This window comes from Lampris incognitus, chromosome 7 (genome assembly GCF_029633865.1).
Source record: "Lampris incognitus isolate fLamInc1 chromosome 7, fLamInc1.hap2, whole genome shotgun sequence".
NCBI lineage: Eukaryota > Metazoa > Chordata > Actinopteri > Lampriformes > Lampridae > Lampris > Lampris incognitus.
This window is the reverse complement of record NC_079217.1, coordinates 38,183,138-38,206,554: the sequence shown is the minus strand read 5'-3', so window position 1 is coordinate 38,206,554 and position 23,417 is coordinate 38,183,138. Positions and strand designations below refer to the sequence as shown.

The 23,417-nt window shown below is 45.5% G+C and overlaps 1 protein-coding gene across 1 annotated transcript; it reads left to right on the top strand.

Moving 5' to 3' along the window:
* The first annotated feature begins 444 nt into the window (after nt 1–444).
* On the top strand, nt 445–22,655 carry LOC130115789 (myelin protein zero-like protein 2). The gene is made up of 5 exons (XM_056283621.1): nt 445–742; nt 16,665–16,834; nt 17,241–17,451; nt 17,782–17,950; nt 19,480–22,655. Exons 1-5 carry the CDS (start codon nt 688–690, stop codon nt 19,634–19,636), a joined length of 762 nt encoding a protein of 253 aa, XP_056139596.1. The 5' UTR covers nt 445–687; the 3' UTR covers nt 19,637–22,655.
* The last annotated feature ends 762 nt before the right edge of the window (nt 22,656–23,417 follow it).

Below are 23,417 nucleotides of genomic sequence, written 5' to 3'. Positions count from 1 at the left end.
GATTTGGATGGACGGATGACGATATTTACGTCACGCGGACCCACGTGGACACGCGGACGCTGCTCCCTATCCCCGCTTCCAGCCCGCACTACCACAGTCATATATCACGTATTATGTCTCAGATCAGATCAGACCCGACTGTCTATATTGACTTTATGTATGTCGCTACATACAGTGTCGATCCATATAATCTGATAACACGCGTTGACTTGAAGAACGGGTTTGCGCCCCATGCGTAAAACACCCGTGTGAGCAATGCACCGGCAGGAACTCTAAAGTATTTTTTTCCCTTGCAGAACCGGTTGGATGACAACACGAGGTATTTGCCAACAAGTTTTAACAACCACGAAGACGACAATAAGCCAAACAGGGAGAGGAGATGGTAGGATACAATACACTCCGCCCGAAAACGTTGGGAGGGTGGCGTAATGGAGGAGGGGAGCCATTGTCGGTCACCCAGAAGTGTTTCCACGTTAGTTGTGCGCAGGGCAGGTTGGAGAGAGGACTCACCTTAAATTCTCAATCCGAGAGCCAAAACAGTAGTGCCCCCCCACCCACATTTTCACCTGGTATTCAGGCTACTGTGTGGCGAAGGATACACTTGTTTTTTGGGGGTTTTTTTTCTTTTCTTTTCTTTAGGTTTTGTGGTACAAGTTTCTCGGACATCGGACGTCCGCTGCCTTTCCAATGAGCGTCAGACGCGTCTGCTTTCTCGCCGTCCTGTCCGGACTCGCAGCTTCAGGTGAGACCAACGAGACCCCCCCCCCCCCAAAAAGAAGCTTTTTGTTGTCGTTGTTGTTGTTGTATATGAGCTTGTAGGTTTATTATTCGCTGGTGTTATATGTACGTGTAAGCCCATTTCTGCTGGACTGCTAGTGAGCAGCCAGCCAGACAGACAGACAGACAGACAGACAGACTGTATTGGCTACAGCGGAACTTTCTTTGACGCATCAAACAAGAGACAAAGTGTTTCGAGTTATATTCAGAAACCGACTGAAAGAAAAAGAAACGAGTTCTTCAGATAACCTATCGGGAGTCATCTGAAAAGTGGAAACGTGAGTGGCCCTGTGTCAAACTCCACAGGGGCCCCGCATCTCCAATGCCAGTCGTGCGTCAATGGGAAGTGGAGCACTTTGTGGCACCGGATGGGTCGTTCAGTATTCTGGCACACTGAACAACAGCCATATAAATCAGCCTGTCCCTTAAAACATAATGACTTTACAGTATTTGTCGGTATCAAGTCCTCCATCATCCTGGCCTCATTGTGTTCTGGTTTTTATACGAGCGTATTCCTTTCCTGCTTTTTATTGTGTATCCGCGATGTGGCTCTATGAATTGGACCAGGGGGCACAGGGAGGTCCACCTGTTTCCCGTTCAAGGAGATATCCAGGATATGTCAGCCGGATCACAACAACTTATCAGGTCAGCACAACAAGGGCTCTGAGTGCAAATAAACACCCCATTTATCCGGCGTGAGACTTTACTCATGTTCAAATGACAACTGCACTCTTTTGGCTAATGGGAAGGGTTTTAATAACCCAAGTTGGTATATCAATGCTATCAATGGCAATCCGTTGGGCAGACGCCAGGATGTCAAACCGTGAATTAATCTTTGTCCATCTGAACTAAGTGGATTATATTGATCGTACATATCCATCATTAGCAATGCACAGTGTTGCATTCACTAAGCAGCAGGTTACCGACTATATGTATTTACCAGCACGTGTGCCTGAGGAGCAGTCTTAACATATGGTAGTTATAGACCTACCCGTACACTGACAGAATAGGATAAATTACAAAGGCTAAGCATCTGAATTTGAGGATTTAGTGGAGGAGATAAGCAGACATGGAAATAGACATGTCTTAAATGTGCTTACGGCTCTGGTAGTGAATGGCTCAGCAGCTCTCGTGGCTTTGTGGTGATTACCCAGCAGTCCCTCTAGGTTTTACTATTAAGTTGGCACAACACAATGAAATGATCCACCATTCGCTTCGTACTTCTGCGAGACATAGTAGGCGACATATGTTCTGTATGTCAAACGTAAGATTGTACGTTTGCGTAGAATGATGTGTTAGACAGCTGTCCCCTGCCCCCTCCTCTATCATACCCAACTCCAAGTAGACAGAGACACACTCACAACATTAGAATAAAAACGCGTTTAGCACAGTTGACGCATTTTCCCTCCCACTGTCTTTGGCTTTGCCACATATTCGGTCTGATCAAATACTATAAGCAGTTTTAATGTGATGCGGGAGGCTGTTTTCAGGAGACGAAGCCCAACTCAATATCTTCCCTAAATATTATCTTTCCTGTACTCTAAACATAATCTCAACACCATATTTCAGTGGAAAAAAAAACAAAAAATAAAACCTGTTTCAACACTCACATAGATAACAGCAATACACCAGCCATAACTTAAAGGTTTTTACATTCCACGCACGGAGGAGTAATTGATTCAACAGAGTGCTTTACAACATAGGAAAAATCAGTCAGGGTGTCTTGCATATTAGAAACAAAAAAATGGTTTAAACAAGCAACAATTTTTGAACATATAAATCCTTTGCATCACCTGTCCTGACCTAACAGGCTCGTCTTTGCCACCAAAACAGCGCACATGCAGACACATTGACGTTATTGTGCAAGATTTTCCAGTAAGATGCCAGTTTGTCTGGAAATAACAATTGAATCAGTGATGCTTCATTTCTAATCTCTTCTTTACAATAGATCGGTGTAACAAAGCATAGCTGCGGTTTTATTTTTTAACAAGCTGAACGTTGTTGGCACATGGCGGAGTTGTCTGGTCTTTGTGTCAAGTCAATAGCGATTTCTTGGGGTTGTTTACACCTGACAATGTCGTTGGAACAAACATGACATGACAGTTCTGACCACAAAAGTGCACGAGGCGGCTGTGTAGTGTCTGAATGTGGAGGCAAGGCACCCTTTGCATTCAAGCTGTAGCTGCTTAAATCATAAGAATGCGTTTGACACCAAGCATAAGCGGATTTTGGGTATGCATTAACTCAATAGAAAGTTTTAGTGTATGTGCATAAGGGATTGTGTCCGTGGATTAGACATAAGCGTGTGTGCGGTGCATACACAACATTTGCATCTTTTCCTGTGTGAATGTATGTGAGCACACACAATCGCTGCATCATTCTGAGCATGACTGAGAGTGCACACATCTGTACATTTTTTTTCAGTTGGCTCACCACACGCTCCCAAAACTGTTTAGATACATGATAAACACAAAGCTCTCTCAGCTTAAGCAATGGCTCCAGTAGGATTTATTGGAACGTTTCAAAGAGCTTCTAGAAGGTTCTGAATATCACCAATCTGTTCAGAGTCATCTGATATGGCTGGAGACAGCCTAGAGGAAGTTCATTTGGCAGTAGCCAAATGAGCTCTGATGAAAGGCGAAGGAGTCATGATAGGAGAGACATTTCTATTCTGTGTAAATTAGGCAGTGACGGTATTGGTAGTTAGATTGTCCACATTTCGTAGTTTGTGTTCTATTCTGCAAAAAGATGCTGTCGGCTTCAAAGTAACTACTCTTTTGGTGCAGGGGCAATGGAAGGAAAAGACCTGCTTATCCAGTTATTCGTTCTACTCATGCTAATGAGATCAATTATATTCAGACAGTCAAGTTAATAAGATAAAAAAAAGCCAGTTTAGAGAGAGGAGGTGTGCTGAAAAGACATAGAGGTAAAAAGACAAATGTGGCAGAATTCGAACCCGGGCTAGCACTGTATATTGCTTTTTATTTCCACTCGATCACATAAGGGCTTATTCATCCACTTAGGAGGTGGTGCAGATGTCAAGAGTTGGGGCTGGATCCACTATGGATTCATGACAATAAAATACACAAGAAAGGGCCCGGCCTGTTGCATAGTAAAAGATGTTTTATTACAAAGGTTGTTTATTGAATGCTGGAACATTAGTTGTTGAGTCAGCTGGGAGGTGGGCTTGGAAGAAGTTTGATGGATTAAACTCTGATCCTCTCACACCCACCGCACACTTCCCTGAACTCCACCACCAGATAAATTACATTGGGTGGGGGAAAGAGAGAGAGAGAGAGAGGAAGAAAGCAGTAATCTTGTTGTGCCAATAAGGCCGGCATGTGTTTGTGCGCTTACTGTATGTTTACAAGTAAAGGTTTGTGCTCACGCGCTTTTGTGCAGCTCGTGTCTCTTCTGATGCTTTGTGTGTGAAAGAGCTTTGGGAATCCTGCAGTGTGAGTGAACAGTACACTGCAATGTTGTGTATCTTAGGGGGTGGGGGGTGGATGGAAGGGGGTCCTCCCCTGTCTGTCCTTCTGTCTGTCTGTCTGTCTGTCTGTCTGTCTGTCTGTCTGTCTGTCTGTCTGTCTGTCTGTCTGCTGAGGCACCATGGCTGCGCTGCCTCCTCCCTTTCTACTCCTGTTCCTCTCCTTCTCCTCTTTTCATACGTGCTCTGTGAACACAATGTAATCTGAACTCCCCCCACCCACATACCGTCCCCCTAACGTTCCTCCAACTCCTCTCTGCACAGCTCCCCTTCATCTACCTCTCTGTGAAAGAGAGGACTTAAAAAAAACAAACTATCCTGAGCATGTGAATTCTCTGTCTCACAAAAGAGTAAAGAGACTCTTTGTAATCCACTGACGTCTTTGTGTGTCTGAGTCCTGGGTCTGAGTGTTTCCTCCTAAGAAGGTGCAGCAGAGGCTCCAGTTTCCTCTTGTGGTCCCTTTGTGTTTTTTTTTTGTTTTTGTTTTTTTGCCTTAATGACGAGAGAGGAAAAGCACAAGCACACTGTCTAGGAAATAATGTAACAAGCCCCCGATTCAGAGACTCTTCGCGATTGGTCGATATGTGCGACAGTCTTCCTTCCCCCTGCTGTAAAACCCAAGACGTTTCCAGCCAGTGACGAACCCGTGTGCTGTGTCCTGTCGCTGAAGCATCTCTTGGTGCAAAATCATGACTGGTTCACCTTAATGCGAATCACACACGTTATACAAATGACAATAAACAGCCGTTGCAAATCACAGTGATGTTACCGTCTTTGAACGATCTCCTGCGCTGCGATATGATGCTACATTCTCAAATGCAACTGTATATTCAACTAAAACTTTTTTTTTTCTCCGCTGGGCTCTTTGAGCATGGCCCTAACACTGGCAGGCTTAGAGAAACTACTCTGGTCATTTTTCTGTGGAAGAAGAAGAAAAAAGAGAACTGCCTTGTCTGAGTACAAAGGGCTGATCAATGAACCAAAGCAGTTTCTTACATAGGGTGCTGACAGTAGAACGGAGAGAATTAAAGGTTCAGCAGGTTCATGTTATTGTATTGTGGGCGTTTAGAGATATTATTTATGGACGGGTGCCAACACTCGTAAACGTATGTATGTATGTGTGTACCTGTTAAGATGTTTGGACAAGGTCCAAGTACAAGTCCCCACTGAAAGACGCCCAGCTTTTCCTTGCAAACTCTCAGAACGTACAAAGACAACATACAGACAGTCTGTAACAATAGCAAATAATGTTTTATGACCTATTCACAATGCTCCACCTGAATGGGAATAGAAACAGAGTGGACATAAACACACACACACACACACACACACCCAAATACACATCCACACCCACACGCACCCACACACACACCCACACGCACACACGTCACGAGAAAGCCCAAGTGAAAAAGATTATATAATTAAAGTTTAAGCTGCTGGGCTGTCAAGTGGTGACATGTTTGCACACTTAACAATGATTGTAATTTTCCCTTCAAGTTCCTCTGCAAGAGAGCAATCTTGTTGAGAGCGTCCGTGGTATTTCTTTATCTCTTTTGCTGAACTTTTATATTCAGAGGTAAACACTGAGGCCCAGCCTCGCTAACTGCCGGGCAGCCAGATGGTGGCGTGATTAGTGCATCCATCCCTCATGTTGAACCCACGGGTTTCAAGCTCCCTTGCAGGCGTTACACCCTTGGTACCACTGAGCAAGCCTTTTAATTCCTACCTGCTCTGGTTGGGGCCTCTTTGGGACGGCATTGTTGTGGCAATTGTTTTACCAGAGGCAATTGTTTTTAATCCCAGATGATTCAGACTCAGTCGTTTGCAGTATCATCACACTTTATCAATGCATGGCACACATCAGGCATAGTTCCCAAGTGCGTGCCCTCACTTGTTTTTTCTCCTGCTGGATGCTCTGTCGGGGCGGCACCAAGCGCCTTGACTGTGTCTACAAAGGGACGGCACGAGGTGTTATCTGTTGTGCTGCACTCCCGTCCCTGTCTCATTAATTTCAAAAGGAACTCGTTGTAACCGTCCTCGCCCAGACACTCTTTTCTGTATTGTCCCACTTTTGTTTAGTTTGCTCATTTGCTCGGTACTTTTCTGCTATGCAATGGACTCGTTTGTTTTTCCCCTTACAGAACGATGCATCACAGTTGAGAGAGGAGGGAGAAAGAGCGGAAAGCATCTTTATTACTGTGTAGTTGTTGTAGTTTTATTCCCCCCCCCTTTTTTCCCTCCGAGTCTGCACTTTTAGTGTCCCTCTGACAGATCTCAGTGGAAGACCGGTCGGACAAATGAGCTGAAGTACATAATAAAACCAGAGGTGATTGCTCTGTTGCACATGTGAAAATGTAAGGAAACGCTATTTTCTCTAAGTGATTACCAAGAATTTAAAGTTAAAACCATGAAGACAAATCATTATCGAGGCTAAAGAATTTCCTATTTCAAGTCTTTTGCTTTCAGAATAGAGGGTCTGTATCTTTTAATGTCTTTTGCTATCGTTAGCGTTTAGTCAGGTTTAGCATTTTGAAAGGTACTGTCCTCTCTCTACTTTCAAGTGATGTTGTCCCATTGGAATTGAGGCACACTTGAGTTATAGTTAACAATTATTCGAACATTATGGAGATATCTGCCGCTCTCCTCGGTGGGGTACATAGCACCATCCTAATAAGCCATGAAGTTTCTCCCTCCTCCTCCTCCTCTTGGGTGTGGTCAGCAGTGGGTTGGCAGGATATTCAGACATAAACATGGTAATGACACGGAATGGACAGGAGACAGAACGATGCAGATGGATGGACACATAAGCAACCAAACAAAATCATCTTATCTTTGCCTTATAGAAGGCCCAGAGGCTGGTCATCAGATAGAAAAAAAAGAAGCAATTTCTCGCTGGCCATCCATCTGTCTGTGTCATGTAAAACACATTAAGGCTGTGAGAGCTGGCTCACTTGCTCTTCATCCAACTCCCTCATTTACCGACTCTTGCTACTCTTCTCTTTTGATCATGTGACTTGACTCTCTATCATCTGATGGCTATTCATCTTGGTCATTCTGTGCTTTTAGTTCAAATGGACACATTGAAAAACCCAACGCTAAAACCGTCCATTAGATGGCATGTATAGGTAATGGCATGCATGCTTCTTACCAATTAGTGCCCCTGAATGGCTGCACAAACACTATTCGTGTATGTAGCATGCAGCTGCAGAGACAGAAGGACAATAGACACATTATGTAGGCTGAGCTCCTGGCTCTATTGGAGTCCACTGTGTCTTCATACAGACATAATTAACTCTGAATCCTAATCCACACTGTTAACATCCGAGGTTATTGTAGTTTCAGAATGCTTTGTCTTTATTTTTGATTAAATTAGATTAGCAACGTTCAATAATCACCATGTAAAGAGATTAGCTGTCTGTCTCCGGTTGGAGGGGAAATTAAGAAAATGTGGAATCCCGATATCCTAGTCAATTACTCTTGATATGTAAAGAATTATATCACCATTTTTTTTCAAACAGCTTTGTCCTTCTTGTGACTTATTTGGTCACATGATTGAGCTGAATAGTAGTTCAATAATTAGTTCATGAAAACAAGTGAATTATATTGTTTATTTGATTGATTGATTATTCTATTGAATACATGATTAGAGATATGATTGAATACTATATGTGATACATGATTACAGAAATATTATTTGTGATGTTAAAAAGAATAGATCGAATGTTCAGATCGCACAGTTCATATTAGAAAAGCCTACTGTATTTGGTAATGTAAAACTCAAACTCCCAGCAGGCTTAGCGACAAGGAAACAGGAAGTTGATTCGGTTGACAGTAGAGACTCGTGCGAGAGCAATGCGCTCAGAGATTAGCAAGAAAAACGTTACCATTAGCTTTGTCGAATGTATGTCTGCAACCATTTTCATATAAAGAAGCTTCGTTTTATAATCCGGTTTTGTGGTCTTTGCTGTTCGAGAAGGGAATATAATTCCTACATTTTTTGGTGCCAAAACCCGGGAGATATGGACATTGAGAACCCCGACGAGAACGCAGCTCAGGCTGCTGAAATGGCGGACCAAGAACTCCGGAGCGATATGGAAAGAATGAAACGAAAGCGCGGTACCATACGAGGTGGTGCTACAAGAATTCTGAACCAGATTGACATGGAAATGGTAAAAGAAGACCCAGACATTGATCACTTGACAACTTTATTGGATGCTATGGGCGTTAAAGAAGACAGTTTGTTCAAACTGGACAGAGGAATAGAACAGCTAACAGAGATGGACGACTTGGAGGCTGAGATTGAAACTGCGGAGCAGTACAGGGAGCGCGTGGTCATGACAAGAAGCCGCGCGCAACGGATGATAAGAAAAAATGAAGAACAGAACCAAGCAGCAAGACCACAGCGGGTGAGTGATGCTAACTCAAATGACTCAGCCAGATCCTCACAGAGACAATCAGTAAAACTACCGAGGCTGGTCATTGAAAGATACAATGGAGATGTTAGCATGTGGCAAGAGTTCTGGAGCCAGTATGAGACTGCTGTTCACAACAATGATGCACTTTGCAAACAAGAGAAGTTTACCTACCTGAAAACTTACCTCACAGGACCAGCTGCAAAGGCAGTAGCAGGACTGACTTTTAACAAATGACAATTATGATGCTGCAGTCACCTTGCTACAAAGCAGATTTGGAAGAAGAGATCTAGTGATCAGCGCTCACATGTCAAAGCTCCTGAATCTAACTCCTGTGAAGAAATCCTCCGACGTGAATGCACTGAGGCAGCTATATGATGAATGTAACATTCAAATAAGGAGCTTGGAGTCACTGGGTGTAGTGTCAGAAACCTACGGAAGCCTGCTATGCCCAATCCTGCTACAGATGATTCCAGATGACGTAGCTCTTGAATATAGTCGTCAGAGGGGAGTGGATGATGAATGGAAGGTCTCTGAAATAGTGACATTCCTACAGAAGGAGGTTCAGAGCAGAGAACGAGCAATACAGATGACAAAGTCAACGACGCCCAGCCCACAGAAATCAGAGAGCAAGCCATGGAAGCAAGCATGCTCATCCAGCGAGGCCAAAGTGAAGAGACCCAGCATGCAGTCCGCCGCTGCTCTGCACACAGCCAGTCAGAAGACACACAACTGTATATTTTGTGACAGTGCAGAACATAGATCAGAACAGTGCCCAGACCACAACGTTGCGGAAAGAAAAGAAAAGATCAAGAAAATGGGAAGATGCTTTGTATGCTTGGGACAGAAACACATCGCTAAGAACTGTAAGGAGAAGGATGTGTCATGTGCAACGTGTGGGAGAAGACATCACATTGCTGTGTGCCTGGGCAAGAAAGAAGATGTAGGGGCAGTGGTGCAGCCCACCGCTACCTCTGGAGGCACTCTAGCCTCTGCCTGCTCAGTCATTCCTCAGTCAGTGAAGATAAAACCAGATGGACAGAACACTGTGCTTCTGCAAACAGCTAAAGCATGGGTGGAAGGCCCAGGGGGCAAGAAGATAGCTCGTTGCTTACTAGACGGGGGCAGTCAGAGAAGCTTCATACATGAGACACTGGTGAAGAGCCTGAAGTTACCAGTAATCAGACAAGAGACACTAACCCTTCACACGTTTGGCTCCTCTGCCCCAACCGTGTCACAACGCAACACAGTGAAAGTCATCTTGAGGAACGTCTGGGACAGCCAGCAGAAAATTGAAATTGAGGCCATCGAAACACCCCAGGTGTGCTCAGCAGTGATGAAGGTTCCGGGAGATCATATCCAACAGGAACTGGAGAGAAAGGGACTGAAACTAGCAGACTTCCCAGAAAATGAAGATGGTCCTGAGCTCTCCATCCTCATAGGAGCAGATTACTACTGGCGAATAGTATCGGGACGAGTGGAGAGACTGACGGAGACTTTGGTTGCTCTGGAGAGCACCTTTGGATGGTCTGTCCAGGGACCAGTGTCGATGTCGAGCATCTCCGAGGCAACATCCATGTTCATCCACACAGATGAAGACACACTTGTCTCCACGCTGCTGAAGGCATTCTGGGAAATGGAGTCTCTGGGTATCACAAGCGAGAAACAACAGAACCCAGAAGAAGAAGAGGCTCTACAGATGTTCGAGAGAACAACAACCTTCAAACAGGGGCGATACCAGGTGGAGTTGCCATGGAGACAAGAAAGCACAGAACTCCAGGACAACTACAGAATCGCCAAGAAAAGATTTGAAGGCCTGAAGAAAAGACTAAAGAAGGACGTGACATTGTACAGCAGGTACAACGAAGTAGTGGAGGACTACTTACAACAGGGCATGGCGGAGGACGTGCCAAAGGACGACACAACACACAATGTGAAATACTACTTACCTCACCATGCAGTAATCCGAGAGGACAAGGCGACGTCGAAACTGCGAGTAGTGTTTGACGCTTCCCCCCATGAAGATGGCAGTCCGTCTCTAAACGACTGTCTACTCACCGGACCCAATCTGAACCCAGACATCCTCGACGTCCTGATTAAGTTCAGACAACATGGGATTGCCTACATGGCTGACATAAAGAAGGCTTTCCTACAGATCTCCATAGCAGAGAAGGACAGAGACGCTGTGAAATTCCTGTGGCTCACCGGGCCACCAAAAGGAGAAGAGGATGCGGAGCCGCGAGTGCTGAGGATGACCCGAGTGGTGTTCGGAGCTTCCCCGAGCCCATTTTTACTCGCCGCCACAATCAGGAAGCACCTGAAACAATATGAAACGGCTCATCCCCAAGTTGCAGAGACATTGAGTGAGTCACTTTATGTAGACGATTTTATTGCAAGTTCACACAATGTTGGTGAGGCCTACTCTGTGACAACAACCGCCAAGCAAATGCTGTCCACAGCAGGCATGGAACTCTGCAAGTGGATGACCAATTCTCCTGAGCTGAAAAGGAAATGGGAGGAGAACGAAACTGGCCACACGATGGCGCCAGAGGAGCACGCAGCCGTGCTGAAGGTGTTGGGCTTGGTATGGAGACCAGAGACTGATGACTTCACGTTCGACCCACAGCCTCTGGTGGACATTCTGAAACGAAAAGAGAATACGAAGAGGAGTTTTCTGCAGTCGTCTGCTCGCATCTATGACCCGCTAGGGTTCCTGACTCCCTTCACAGTCAGAGTCAAGTGCATCTTTCAAGAAATGTGGGAAAGAGGACTCTCCTGGGACGAGGAGCTACCGCCGGACCTGACTCGAGAATGGCAGCAGTGGTGTTCAGAGCTACCTCAGCTTCATCTGCTCACCATTCTACGGTGGTACAGAATAGACATGCAGCCGCAGAACAGCGAGATCGTGAAACTACATGTGTTCTGTGACGCCAGTGAAAAGGCTTACAGCGCTGTAGCTTACCTGCAAGGTACAACACAAGACGGAGAACTTACCTCAAGCTTGGTCGCATCCAAATCCAGGGTAGCCCCTCTCAAGAAGATAACGCTGCCACGCCTGGAGCTCATGGGAGCTGTGATTGGAGCGAGACTAGCCTGCCACCTGATGACCACACTGAACATGGAACAGAAACAGGTCAGAATGTGGAAAGATTCCATGATAACGCTGCACTGGATCTGCAGCTCAGCTCAGAAGTGGAAACAGTTTGTCGCAAACAGAGTGACCGAGATCCAGTCCTTGACCAACCCAGAGTCATGGTCACACGTCGCAGGGAAGATGAATCCAGCCGACCTCCCGACCCGCGGACAGACTGTTCGAAACCTGACACAGAGCCAGCTATGGTGGAGCGGGCCTGGTTTTCTGACGTCACCTGGTCAGCTACAGGAGACTGACGAGGGCCAGGTTCCAGAAGAGGTGAACACAGAACTCAAGTCCAGTCAGCAGGTCACCGTACAGCTCACAGCAAACGACACAGCGCTCACTGAACCCGTGCTGGAGCTGGAAAAATACAGCAACCTGAGAAGAATATTCAGAGTGACCACCTGGATGAAGAGGTTTATAGCCAATGCTCGTACAAGAACAAAGACACAAGGAGGACTGACTGCTGATGAGCTCTTCGAGGCAGAAAAATACTGGATTAGAGTAACACAAGAACAGAGCTTCAATGAGGAGATCACTCGAAGATGGAAGTACCGACAAAGACTCACTACCAGCTTCTGGAACAGCTGGCGAAGGGACTACCTACTAGATCTGAAGTCCGCACACCGCTGTGACACACCGCCGCCCACCCCTCTGACAGTGGGTGACGTTATGCTGATTGGAGAAGACAACACTCCCAGAAAAACCTGGAAACTGGGGAGAATCGAGGAACTGTTTCCAGGCCGTGATGGTCTGGTCAGGTCGTGCATGGTGCGCACTACTTCAGGGACTTTGTTGAGGAGACCTATCCAGTTACTGTATAGTCTGGAGATTTAGATAAACTTAGTAGTTCATCGGGGGGGAGAATGTTGTGACTTATTTGGTCACATGATTGAGTTGAATAGTAGTTCAATAATTAGTTCATGAAAACAAGTGAATTATATTGTTTATTTGATTGATTATTCTATTGAATACATGATTAGAGATATGATTGAATACTATATGTGATACATGATTACAGAAATATTATTTGTGATATTAAAAAGAATAGATCGAATGTTCAGATCGCGCAGTTCATATTAGAAAAGCCTACTGTATTTGGTAATGTAAAACTCAAACTCCCAGCAGGCTTAGCGACAAGGAAACAGGAAGTTGATTCGGTTGACAGTCGAGACTCGTGCGAGAGCAATGCGCTCAGAGATTAGCAAGAAAAACGTTACCATTAGCTTTGTCGAATGTATGTCTGCAACCATTTTCATATAAAGAAGCTTCGTTTTATAATCCGGTTTTGTGGTCTTTGCTGTTCGAGAAGGGAATATAATTCCTACAGTCCTGAAACACCAGAGACAGTGAATGTATAGTACTCCTGAAAGTCGTGAGTACTGTAGCTTATTAAATAGTGATGATCTGACAGAATTACCAATTTTTCCTTCTTCAGAGAGCGATATAATGGCCTTGTGCGAGTGACAAAGGCCAAAAACGACATAGTCCTTCTCTGAAATAATGAACCTGCACTTGTGTGCGGGAAATGTTGGGGACTTCATTAGGTCGTTGCTGGCTATTGTGCGATAACCTGCTGTAAAAGGTCAGACGTGAATCACACTGCTTTCTCATTCCATCCTTCTAATCCTTTCCCTGTGAGGCATTCATTTTCTTCCTGTTTGCTTGGCTCCCCGTTGGAAGATTAGTGTGTCGGAGAAGCCCAGGGCCCTTACCTGCTCACCAGCACCGCCCTACTGGCAAGCTCACGCATACGCACGCACACATGCACACATGCACGCACACACACACACACACACACACACACACACACACACACACACACACACAGAGGGTGATTAACAGGCATTCTGGTACAGCTAGCACTGATGCTATCTGTCTAATGAATATCCTAAATGCAGGCAGTTTACTCCTCCCAACATCAGCGTTTCCGCGCACATAACCTGTCAAACTTGAACAAGATAGAAAGAGGAAAAGAGTAATTGAGGGACAGAGACGAAGTATAAGATGGCGGAATACTTATGAAATTACAATCCCCCCACCACAGACACACACACACACAGACACGTACCCCTGCAGAAACACACAGTCTCCGCCTAGGTTTCATCGAGCTCATTTAAAACACATTAGGCTGTGAGAGCTCTGTAGGGCTCAGCGATGAGAGAGAGCCCTGTCTGTCTAATGCTGTGTGTATGCGTGTGTATGTATGTGTGTGTGTGTGTGGGGGGGGTGGCTGTCTCATACCACCACCACCACCATTCTCCTATCCCAACCCACAGGAAACTCTCTGTGGACCGATAAGGAACAGAACGTATGACCTGAGGTGCCTGCAGATGTTTTTATTTACCAGCCAAAACCTGCCTTAATAGTCCCTCTGATCTTAATGGAAGAGTTATTTTACCAACGGCTCAATTTGGCCCTCCCACGGTTTTTTTTTTGGTTTTTTTTATGTCAATGTGAAAATGTGAACAGCCTTGTTTGGTCATTTAGTTTGGAGCTACTGAATCCTGCAGCAATTTAAGTGTCACAGAGGTTTTATTGGAGCCCCATGCTAGTTAAACTACTGGGGTACCATACAAGATAGCAGCACATACAAAACCATTTTTTCCCCCCACATGGAGCTCTGTAGCACAGTGTGGGTATGTTGGTTGGTATCGTAGACATCTATTATGTACGACACCTCTACTGAGGTGACGCATCAGGGAACAGAGACCAGCAAGCCTGTGTCCTCTGACTACATGTCTGGGCTTCTCTATAATACTGCCTATGTAGTGGCAGTGGCATTGAGTTATTCAGTGAAGTAAGTCATGGTCATTTCTACAATGCCCCACTCATGTTTGGATGTTGGATGTTTCGCAGTGTAGTTCACCTTAAGTCTAAAAATGGCATGGCTCTTGATACTTTCTAGATGTAAAAAGTGTAATCGACATCGCGGGTTCGAATCCCCATGTATCGCTGGTTCGAATCGCCGCGTTACCTCCGGCTTGGTTGGGCATCCTTACAGACACAATTGGCCATGTCTGTGGGTGGGAAGCCAGATGTGGTTATGTGTCCTGGTTGCTGCACTAGTGCCTCCTCTGGTCGGTTGGGGAGCCTGTTCAGGGGGGAGGGGGAACTGAGGGGAATATTGTGATCCTCTAACGCGCTACGGCCCCCTGGCGAACCTCCTCACCGTCAGGTGAAAAGAAACGACTGGTGACTCCACATGTATTGGAGAAGACGTGGTAGTCTGCAGCCCTCCCCGGATCAGCAGAGGGGGTGGAGCAGTGACCGGGACGGCTCGGAAGAGTGGGGTAATTGGCCAAGGACAATTGGGAGAAAAAGGGGGAAAAATATGCAAAAAAGAAAAAGTAATCGACTTATTAGGCGAGGTGATTTCAACAAATGCACACTGAGGCAGCTTGCAATGGCACTTGTATACATAGACGCATGCATTGACACACAAACACACACACGCACACCCACACGCATGCACGCACATTTACTTCCACTCAGTTGTCCCAAAACAAACTCAAACAGCATCGGTATCAGAATAAGCATTAGGCTCAATTTGCCTGGTGCTGTTATAGATGTTGACAGCTAGTCCCTGTTGTTATGTTGTACCGCTACCACACAGGACATGTTTTTCCCTGGGACAGTCTGTGTGTGTGTGTGTGTGTGTGTGTGTGTGTGTGTGTGTGTGTGTGTGTGTGTGTGTGTGTGTGTGTGTGTGTGTGTGTGTGTGTGTGTGTGTGTGTGTGCGTGTGTGTGTAAAAGCTGTCATGTTGTTGACTCCTTCCTGTGAGACTCCATCCATCAAAGCATGAAAGGCTGAATCGGCTGCCATGTAGAGATGGATAAAGTTTCTATCGAGATAATGTACACCACCCTCAACAGTACAGCACTGTCTCACTTAACATGGTGTTTCCAAGGTGGCTCTTGTTCACCAAGTGCCGCGTAGTCAAGCAACTCATAAAAAAAATCACTTTGACCTTTTTGTTCAGATTTAAGTAGGTGGTGATAGAAGACCTTGTCTCTGATTCACGATTTTAACTCCCACTCTCCAAGCGTAGAGTAATGTAGGCCAGTTTGTGGGATTGCTGTGCATTATTTACGTATGATTTATTTATGCTTGGCTTAGAGTTTGTGCTATTTCTCAGCGTAGCTCTGCGTAGGCTAAAGGGTCACTGAATTCAATGCACACATGCAGCAGGCAGGACTGAATTGCTGTGGCTGCCGCCAGAAAACACACATTGTTTGCTACCTATTGCTTGCTGCTGTGTGTCAGTGTGTGTGTGTGTGTGTGTGTGTGTGTGTGTGTGTGTGTGTGTGTGTGTGTGTGTGTGTGTGTGTGTGTGTGTGTGTGTGGTGTTTGTGACAAGGTTTGAGTCATTTAATCGCAAAAAAACAAAAACAAGTAGAGAGATGTGTTCGTGTTTAATGTGTGTAGTTTATTAAACACAAGTCCTAAATCAACAAGCACATCACTCTACTATTCTAGCCATCCTTTTTAGGCAAAGCCCCTGACTCAATTCCCTGTTCAGGAGGATCAAAATGTGAGTTGCTATACAGTTTGATCCATTCTCACCACACAGTCCGTTCTCCTGTTCGCTCTGCTGGCTTTTTTAATCCCCCGGCTGTCGGAACGAATACAGAGAAATACGCAGAGAGGTTCATCAGTAGCAGGCTTGTCTCATTTACCTGGACCACTCCCGTTTCTATCCTCCTCCAAGCCGACGTACAAATCATGCCCTGACTGCCACAGTGTTTCACACGGCATCGCCATTTCCAACAACCTTAATAAATATTCATGTGTTTGTTGATTGATTGACACTAAATCGGTGCTGGCATGCTATGTGTCACCGTGTGCTAGGTGTGCTGCAGGTCAGCGGGATGCGTGTGTACACGTCCAGGGATATGGAGGCAGTCAATGGGACAGATGTTCGTCTGAAGTGTGTGTTCCAGAGCTCCTCTCCCATCAACCCCTCCAAAATCACCGTCTCCTGGAGCTTCAGACCCCTCGGACCTGGCCGAGAGGAGTCGGTGAGTATGTGTGTGTGTGTGTGCACGGAGGAGAGATGAAGAGATTAAATCTGCCACCCTCACTGTGTCACAGAACATCCACCCACTCAGTCAAGACAGAGACGAGTCAATGAGTCATCGAGCTCCCTGGGTCACTGTCAGTGTGTGTGTATGTATGTGTGTGTGTGTGTGTGTGTGTATATCAGCATGCGGGAGAAAGTAGAACAATAGAGAGAAGAGGTGGAGAAAGGTCTGAGTTGTTAGAGAAAAATACTCTCTGTGTAGCCTTCCTTCCCCGGTGGCGGCAGCAACAGCTTCTCGGCGGTGTGGTTAACTTTGGCCGCTGCGCATGACCGCTCACAACCGGTGACTATTCCCACCAAATCCACCGACGACGTGCATTTCATTTCTTCCTCTCCTCCGTCAGGTCTTCTACTACGCTGAGCGACCGTACCCGCCTCCCGATGGCCGTTTCAGGAAGCGCGCCATATGGGCCGGTGACATCATGGGCCGTGATGCCTCGATCATAGTGCGAGAGGTCAAGTTCACCTACAACGGTACCTTCAGCTGCCAGGTGAAGAACCCACCTGATGTTCACGGCAACGCCGGGGAGATTCGGCTACGTGTCGTCACCACAGGTCTGAGGCGTGTATATAGCCGTAACAGCTCATGTGTGGGTGAAATGTTTCCTTCGTTCACCATGCTGTCAGTCCATTGCTGTTCTTGTGTACCTCTGAATACATGTGCGTCTCTTGCTGATGAAGTTCTCACATCATCGAGAGGAGAGCACAATTAACCCTTTGTTGTTTTTAAGCAGCGGAAATCCTAAAAAAAAAATCCCAGTTATTTCCTGATGTTTGTTGTAATTCTATATTAATTTCATAGAAATGTGAGTAATATGTCTCTGAGTGTGACAGCATGCATTCATCTTGCATGTGTGTGTCTGTGTGTCTTCTTACCGCCTGCAGCCTCATTCTCCGAGCTTCTGATTCTGGCGGTGGCCATCGGAAGTGCAATAGGTTTTGTGGTCCTGCTCCTCGTCATCATCGTGTCGTGCCGGAGGTGCAAGAGGAAGAGAGAGAGAGAGGAAGGGATTGAGGAGGCTCCCCGCAAAGAGAGAAAGGACCCCACCGCGTGGTAAGAGCAAGAGGAAGACGGAGGGAGAAAAAGGGGAAAAGAGAGAGGAGAGAGAGAGAGAGGTGAATGGACGCTCTCTTTTTCTCTTTCTCCTTCTCTTTCTTGGTGTCCCAGGGCTCGTGGTGCTCTGCCTTTCGGGGCCTCTGAGGTGCTCTTTCATTTTAGCACTTCGCTTCCACTTCTTCCTTCTCCTCCACCTGCAGTCATTGGAATGTTAACCTGGATCAGCTGATGGGCAGCTTTTTTATTTTTATTTTTTTAAATCACAAATAGAGATTTGAAAAAGTGCCTTGCTATATAAAATTATCTAGATCTCAAGCCAGGCTACTAGAACCAGCTTTCTCTTTCATGATGCCAATACGTGCCTTTTCTTTTCTTTTCTTGAGAGAAGAAAACATGACGTTATGTGTCCCTAGTTTTCCCGTAAACTGAACTTGCAGACACAATCACCCTTATTCAGTAGGGATGTTTGGGTGAGGTAGAAGTAGAACAATGGTGTGTTTTTAATATTTCAAACTGCTGCATGCCAGAGCAGGACAGCACAGGATAAATTATTCTAACAAACAATAGGAGCCCTGGAGCTATGAACAAATGTTTTTGTTTGTTTTAGTCAGCGTTGTGATTGTGAGTTTGTTCTTCATAAATACTTTTTTGGCTGCACATTATTTGAACCATCAAATCATGTAAACCCATACAGCACAGTCCTGTTGTCCATAGTTGTATAGGTACCTTTATCTGGCCCAGCTTGCTCTGGTTTCAACTTAACCCACGGAAACATGGTTTTGTACATTTTCATTTGTTATTGGGCAGATTTTGTGATTCTTGCAGAAATTCTTGGGCTTTTGTCAAAAAAATGAAAATAAGACGGAGCACAGTAGACGTCTCATGCTTCAATAACCACACAGCCTGTTTCCACAGGGCCAAATTGCTTTACTCTATTAACAGGTTCTCCATGGGCTGCCTGTCTGTTTCAAACCATATAGTCTGTCAAAGACCTCTTTTGCTGGGCATAGGGGACTTCTTTGCTGTTCTCTTGGGTTTTCAGATCTCTGTGTATGGGGTGCTTCAAATAGGTTAACTTGACTCTAATACTTCAAGGAGATACTGGCTGTCAACTTGGTAGGTGTTTGGCCCTCTAATCCTGCCTCACTGACAAGGAAGGAAGTAGCAATGTCTTCACCGATGCAAATTTGTAATGGGTTATTTTGGTCCACGGATGACTGTCTTAAAGATCCAGATCCACCCTCATCATGTGGCAACATGTCTTAACTCTGTGTAATTCTAACCCATTATCCCTGCTGCTGTTTTTCTGTACCTGTCTGCTTCTCTCTGTCCCGTCTCCACCCGTGTGTTTCACCTTCATGGGGTATGCACGCGTGCCGGTGGGTAAATTATGCATGTGTGCATATTGCCACATGTGTGTGCATATTCTGTATCCCCACCCTTTGTGTGTGCCCCCCTATCCTATCTGCATGTGCGTGCTTGTGTATGTGTGTGTGTGTGTGTGTGTGTGTGTATGTTTATCCCAGCCACCCATCAAAGGCCATCCATCTGTACCTATCAGAGACGTCCATAGAGATTGACAGTTCAGATGGCATGATCTCAGAGGCCAGCACCAAAGACCCGAGCTCCTCAGAGGAGGAGGACCAAGACTCAGATGAAGATGAAGGTGACAATTCTGACTAAGGATGTGGGGTCAGAGAGAGTGGCACATTGATACAAAAAGCCTGTCAGGCAGATTTCTGGTAAGAAAGATGTGGAGGCAACACAAGGTTAAAGTACTATGGGTTTGCTGAGTGGATGATGGAGAGCGCAATGTTGAGTGCCAGAGCAATGCAGCATGAACATCTTGAGGAAAGCTCCATGAGAATGAGAGGGAAATGATGAAATGAAGTTTCATTTCAAAGTCCATGCTATTCTGAGAGTGACAGCTTTTGCCAGTCTTTTACAGATGAGAAACAGGCATGACTTGGTATCAGGGGGAAAAGTGGTCAATTTATTTTAAAATTGTCCTCTGCTTTGGTTGCGGATCTTGATGATGAGATACACTGATGAGCCAAAACATTATGACCACTCACAGGTGAACTGAATAACACTGATCATCTCCAAACAAGGGCACATGTCAAGGTCTGGGTAGATTAGATGGTAAGCAAGCAATCAGTTCTCATAGTCAACGTGTTGGATGCAGGAGAAATGGGCAGGAGTAAAGTCCTGAGTGACTTTGAAAAGGGCCAAATTGTTATGGCCAGATGACTGGGTCAGAGCATCTCTGAAATGGCAAGGCTTGTGGGGTGCTCCCGGTCAGCAGTGATGAGTACCTACCAACAGTGGTCAGAGTGAGGACAAACCACAAACTGGTGACAGGGTGTTGGGTGCCCAAGGCTCATTGATCCGTGAGGGCAATGAAGGCTATCCCATCTGGTCTGAACCGATAGAAGGTCTACTGTGGCACAAGTCACAGAACATTTTAATGATGGTTATGGTAGGAATGTGTCACAGTGCATCGCACCCTGCTGCATATGAGGCTGTGTAGCAGCAGACCGGTCAGAGTGACCATGATGACCCCTGACCACTGTCGAAAGTGCCTACAATGGGTATGTGAGCAGAACTGGACCATGGAGCAGTGGAAGAAGGTCGCCTGGTCTGATGAATCCAGTTTTCTGTTAGATCACGTGGATGGCCGTGTACGTGTGCGCCGTTTACCCGGGGAAGTGATGGCACCAGTATGCACTATGGAAAGACAACAAGCCGGTGGAGAGTGCATGTGCCACCTATCTAAAGATCCTTGAAGACCAGGTAGGCCCCTTCATGGCAATGGTATTCCCTGATGGCAGTGGCCTCTTTCAGCAGGATAATGAGCCATGCCACACTACACACATTCTTCAGGAATGGTTTGAGGAACATGATGAAGTATTCAAGGTGTTGCCTTGGCCTCCAAATTCTCCAAATTTCAATCCGATTGAGCATCTGTGGGATGTGCTGGACTGACAAGTCTGATCCATGGTGGCTCCACCTCGCAACTTACAGGACTTGAAGGATCTTTTGTTAATGTTTTGATGCCAGATACCACAGGACACCTTCAGAGGTCTTGTAGAGTCCATGCCTTGGCAGGTTGGCACTGTTGTTAACACACAGAGGACCAACAGCATATTAGGTAGCTGGTCATAATGTTTTGGCTCATCTTTGTATGACGCAAGGCAAAAGTAAAAGCAAGAGACAACTGACATCAAACAGTGGTATTGATTTGATATATTAAGTATTATTAATTTCACAAGGGGGGAAATTGCTTTCTCAACTTTTGGATGGGGTGCAGGCTCACTGACAGGTACAATATGGTAACATGGGAGAAGAATTTGTGAAACCTACAGTTGGAGAAAGCCCTTACTCCTTCTGACACCTGTTGCTTCAACATCTGGGAACTATTTACAGTTTTGTAACTATAAAACACAAGATTAAAAATACATCGAGGACAGGTGTACCTAACCTTATGAATCCTGTATGGATCTTTTCCTTTGTTGGAGTATCCAACTGACCATAAGCACATCTTAGGATGATGTACATGCCGTACATCCATCATTGATCGGCACAGTGGCACAGTGGTTAGCACTGTCACCTCACAGCAAGAAGGTACTGGGTTCAAACCCCGGGGTTGTCCAACCTTGGGGGTCATCCCAGGTCATCCTCTGTGTGGAGTTTGCATGTTCTGCTCATGTCTGTGGTGGGTTTTCTCCAGTCGCTCCGATTTCCCTCACCATCAAGAAAAAAAAAGACATGCATGGTAGGTTTAGTACTCCTGTCTGTGCCCCTGCCCGAGGCAATAGAAAGATGAACTGGAGTTGGTCCCTGGGTGCTGCACGGCAGCTGCCCACTGCTCCTAGCTACACAGCTAGGATGGGTTAAATGCAGAGCATAATTTCCCCACGGGGATCAATAAAATATCTCAACATCAAAACTTTAAAAAAAAAAGTACTTGGATTGGCCACTGTAAACTTCCTGATTTAGTGTCAACACTCTGAAGGTCGGTCTCTACTCAGCATTGGTTTGGAGGGGTGTGACGTCCGTGGTTACCATTTGAATGGGGGAAAAAAGGGCGTTTAATAGTCTTACAGTTTAACTGCCTGTCATATGAATGAAATGCCAGTGTTCCTGATTCCTGATAACACCCCCTAATCTGCTAGCAGTTGCGTATGGTTTTGCCCCCCCCCCCCCCCCACAATACTTTCCTTGTTTTGCCCATGTGAGATCACTTGGCTAAAAAGCACAGATCTACAGGCCGTGTATCAGCCCGGTGTGAGAGCTGAAAAGTTGGTTCTCGAGCAACACTTCGTGTTGTGGTGTATGCGGGAGTTGAACAGCCAGAGAAGCACACAGTCCGATCTGAAAACCCTGTGACCACAAACAAATTCCTTAGTGCCCTGTTGTTTCTGCAAGCATCCCAGAGTAAAACACTATTACTAATAAACTATTTCAATACAGTGCATCTTTTTTTCCATTCTACAGTTGTTTATTTTCACAGAATTGTGTACTTTGTTTTTGCAAAACGGAGCAATGTGGTTTTTGGATGTTTTTGTTGTTTTGTTTGTTTGTTTGTTTGTCGTTGTTTTTCTAGATTACACCAGAAGTATTTTCATCTTGTTGTTTAAAATATAAGTGTCAGTGTTTTTTATGGAGATTTTATAAGATGATTTTCTAATTAAAATGCTTTTAAACCTTTATTGCATTGTCTTGTGTACCCCAGTTTAAACGACACACACAGTGGTGCCTGTTTACCTGAACAGTTGCCACTTGGTCCATAAAAACCCGTAATCGCACACAGCTGCATGAAATAATTTCATATCACTCATCTATTATGTAAGAGAGTAATCTTATTATCAAGCATTTATTATGCATCATTATCTTTAATGCACTGCCTTCATGTGAGTGCTCACAGTGTGCTCGCCTGCGTAGCTCAAGTTGTTTTCTTATTTACTTGAAACGATTACTGGAGTGAATTGCTGCTCTGTAGTTATTGATCTCTCGCAGGTGAAGTGAACTTACACAAGCCTTTGTCTTCTGTCTGTGCATGGTGTTTGTTAGATGAGATTCCTGATGAGTGTGAAAATCGGTGTGTGTGTGTATGTGTCTGCCTGCCTGACTGTCTGTCTGTCTGTCTCTGTCTGCCCGTCTGTCTGCCTGCCTGACTGTTTGTCTGTCTGTCTGCCTGCCTGTCTGCCTGCCTGCCTGCCTGTCTGTCTGTCTGCATGTTTTTGTGTATTGATCAAAGTCCATCTCTCTGGATACAGGTTACTGACTGACAAAGCTTGTGAGTGTGTGTGTGTGTGTGTGTGTGTGTGTGTGTGTGTGTGTGTGTGTTCATTTCGTTATCCCAAAAATCAAAAACAAGCTGCAAAAGAAAAACAAGCTGGGCAACATTTAACAAGGGTTATTTGTGGGCCAGCAGTTGAGTTTGTGGTTGCGGCTGCAGTCG

What these genes read in the sequence shown, in the direction of transcription:
- LOC130115789 (XM_056283621.1), top strand. Translation starts at nt 688, where the DNA reads ATGAGCGTCAGACGCGTCTGCTTTCTCGCCGTCCTGTCCGGACTCGCA. An exon ending in GTCCGGACTCGCAGCTTCAG is followed by an intron (nt 743 to 16,664) that starts GTGAGACCAACG and finishes ACCGTGTGCTAG; the next exon opens with GTGTGCTGCAGGTCAGCGGG. An exon ending in GACCTGGCCGAGAGGAGTCG is followed by an intron (nt 16,835 to 17,240) that starts GTGAGTATGTGT and finishes CTCCTCCGTCAG; the next exon opens with GTCTTCTACTACGCTGAGCG.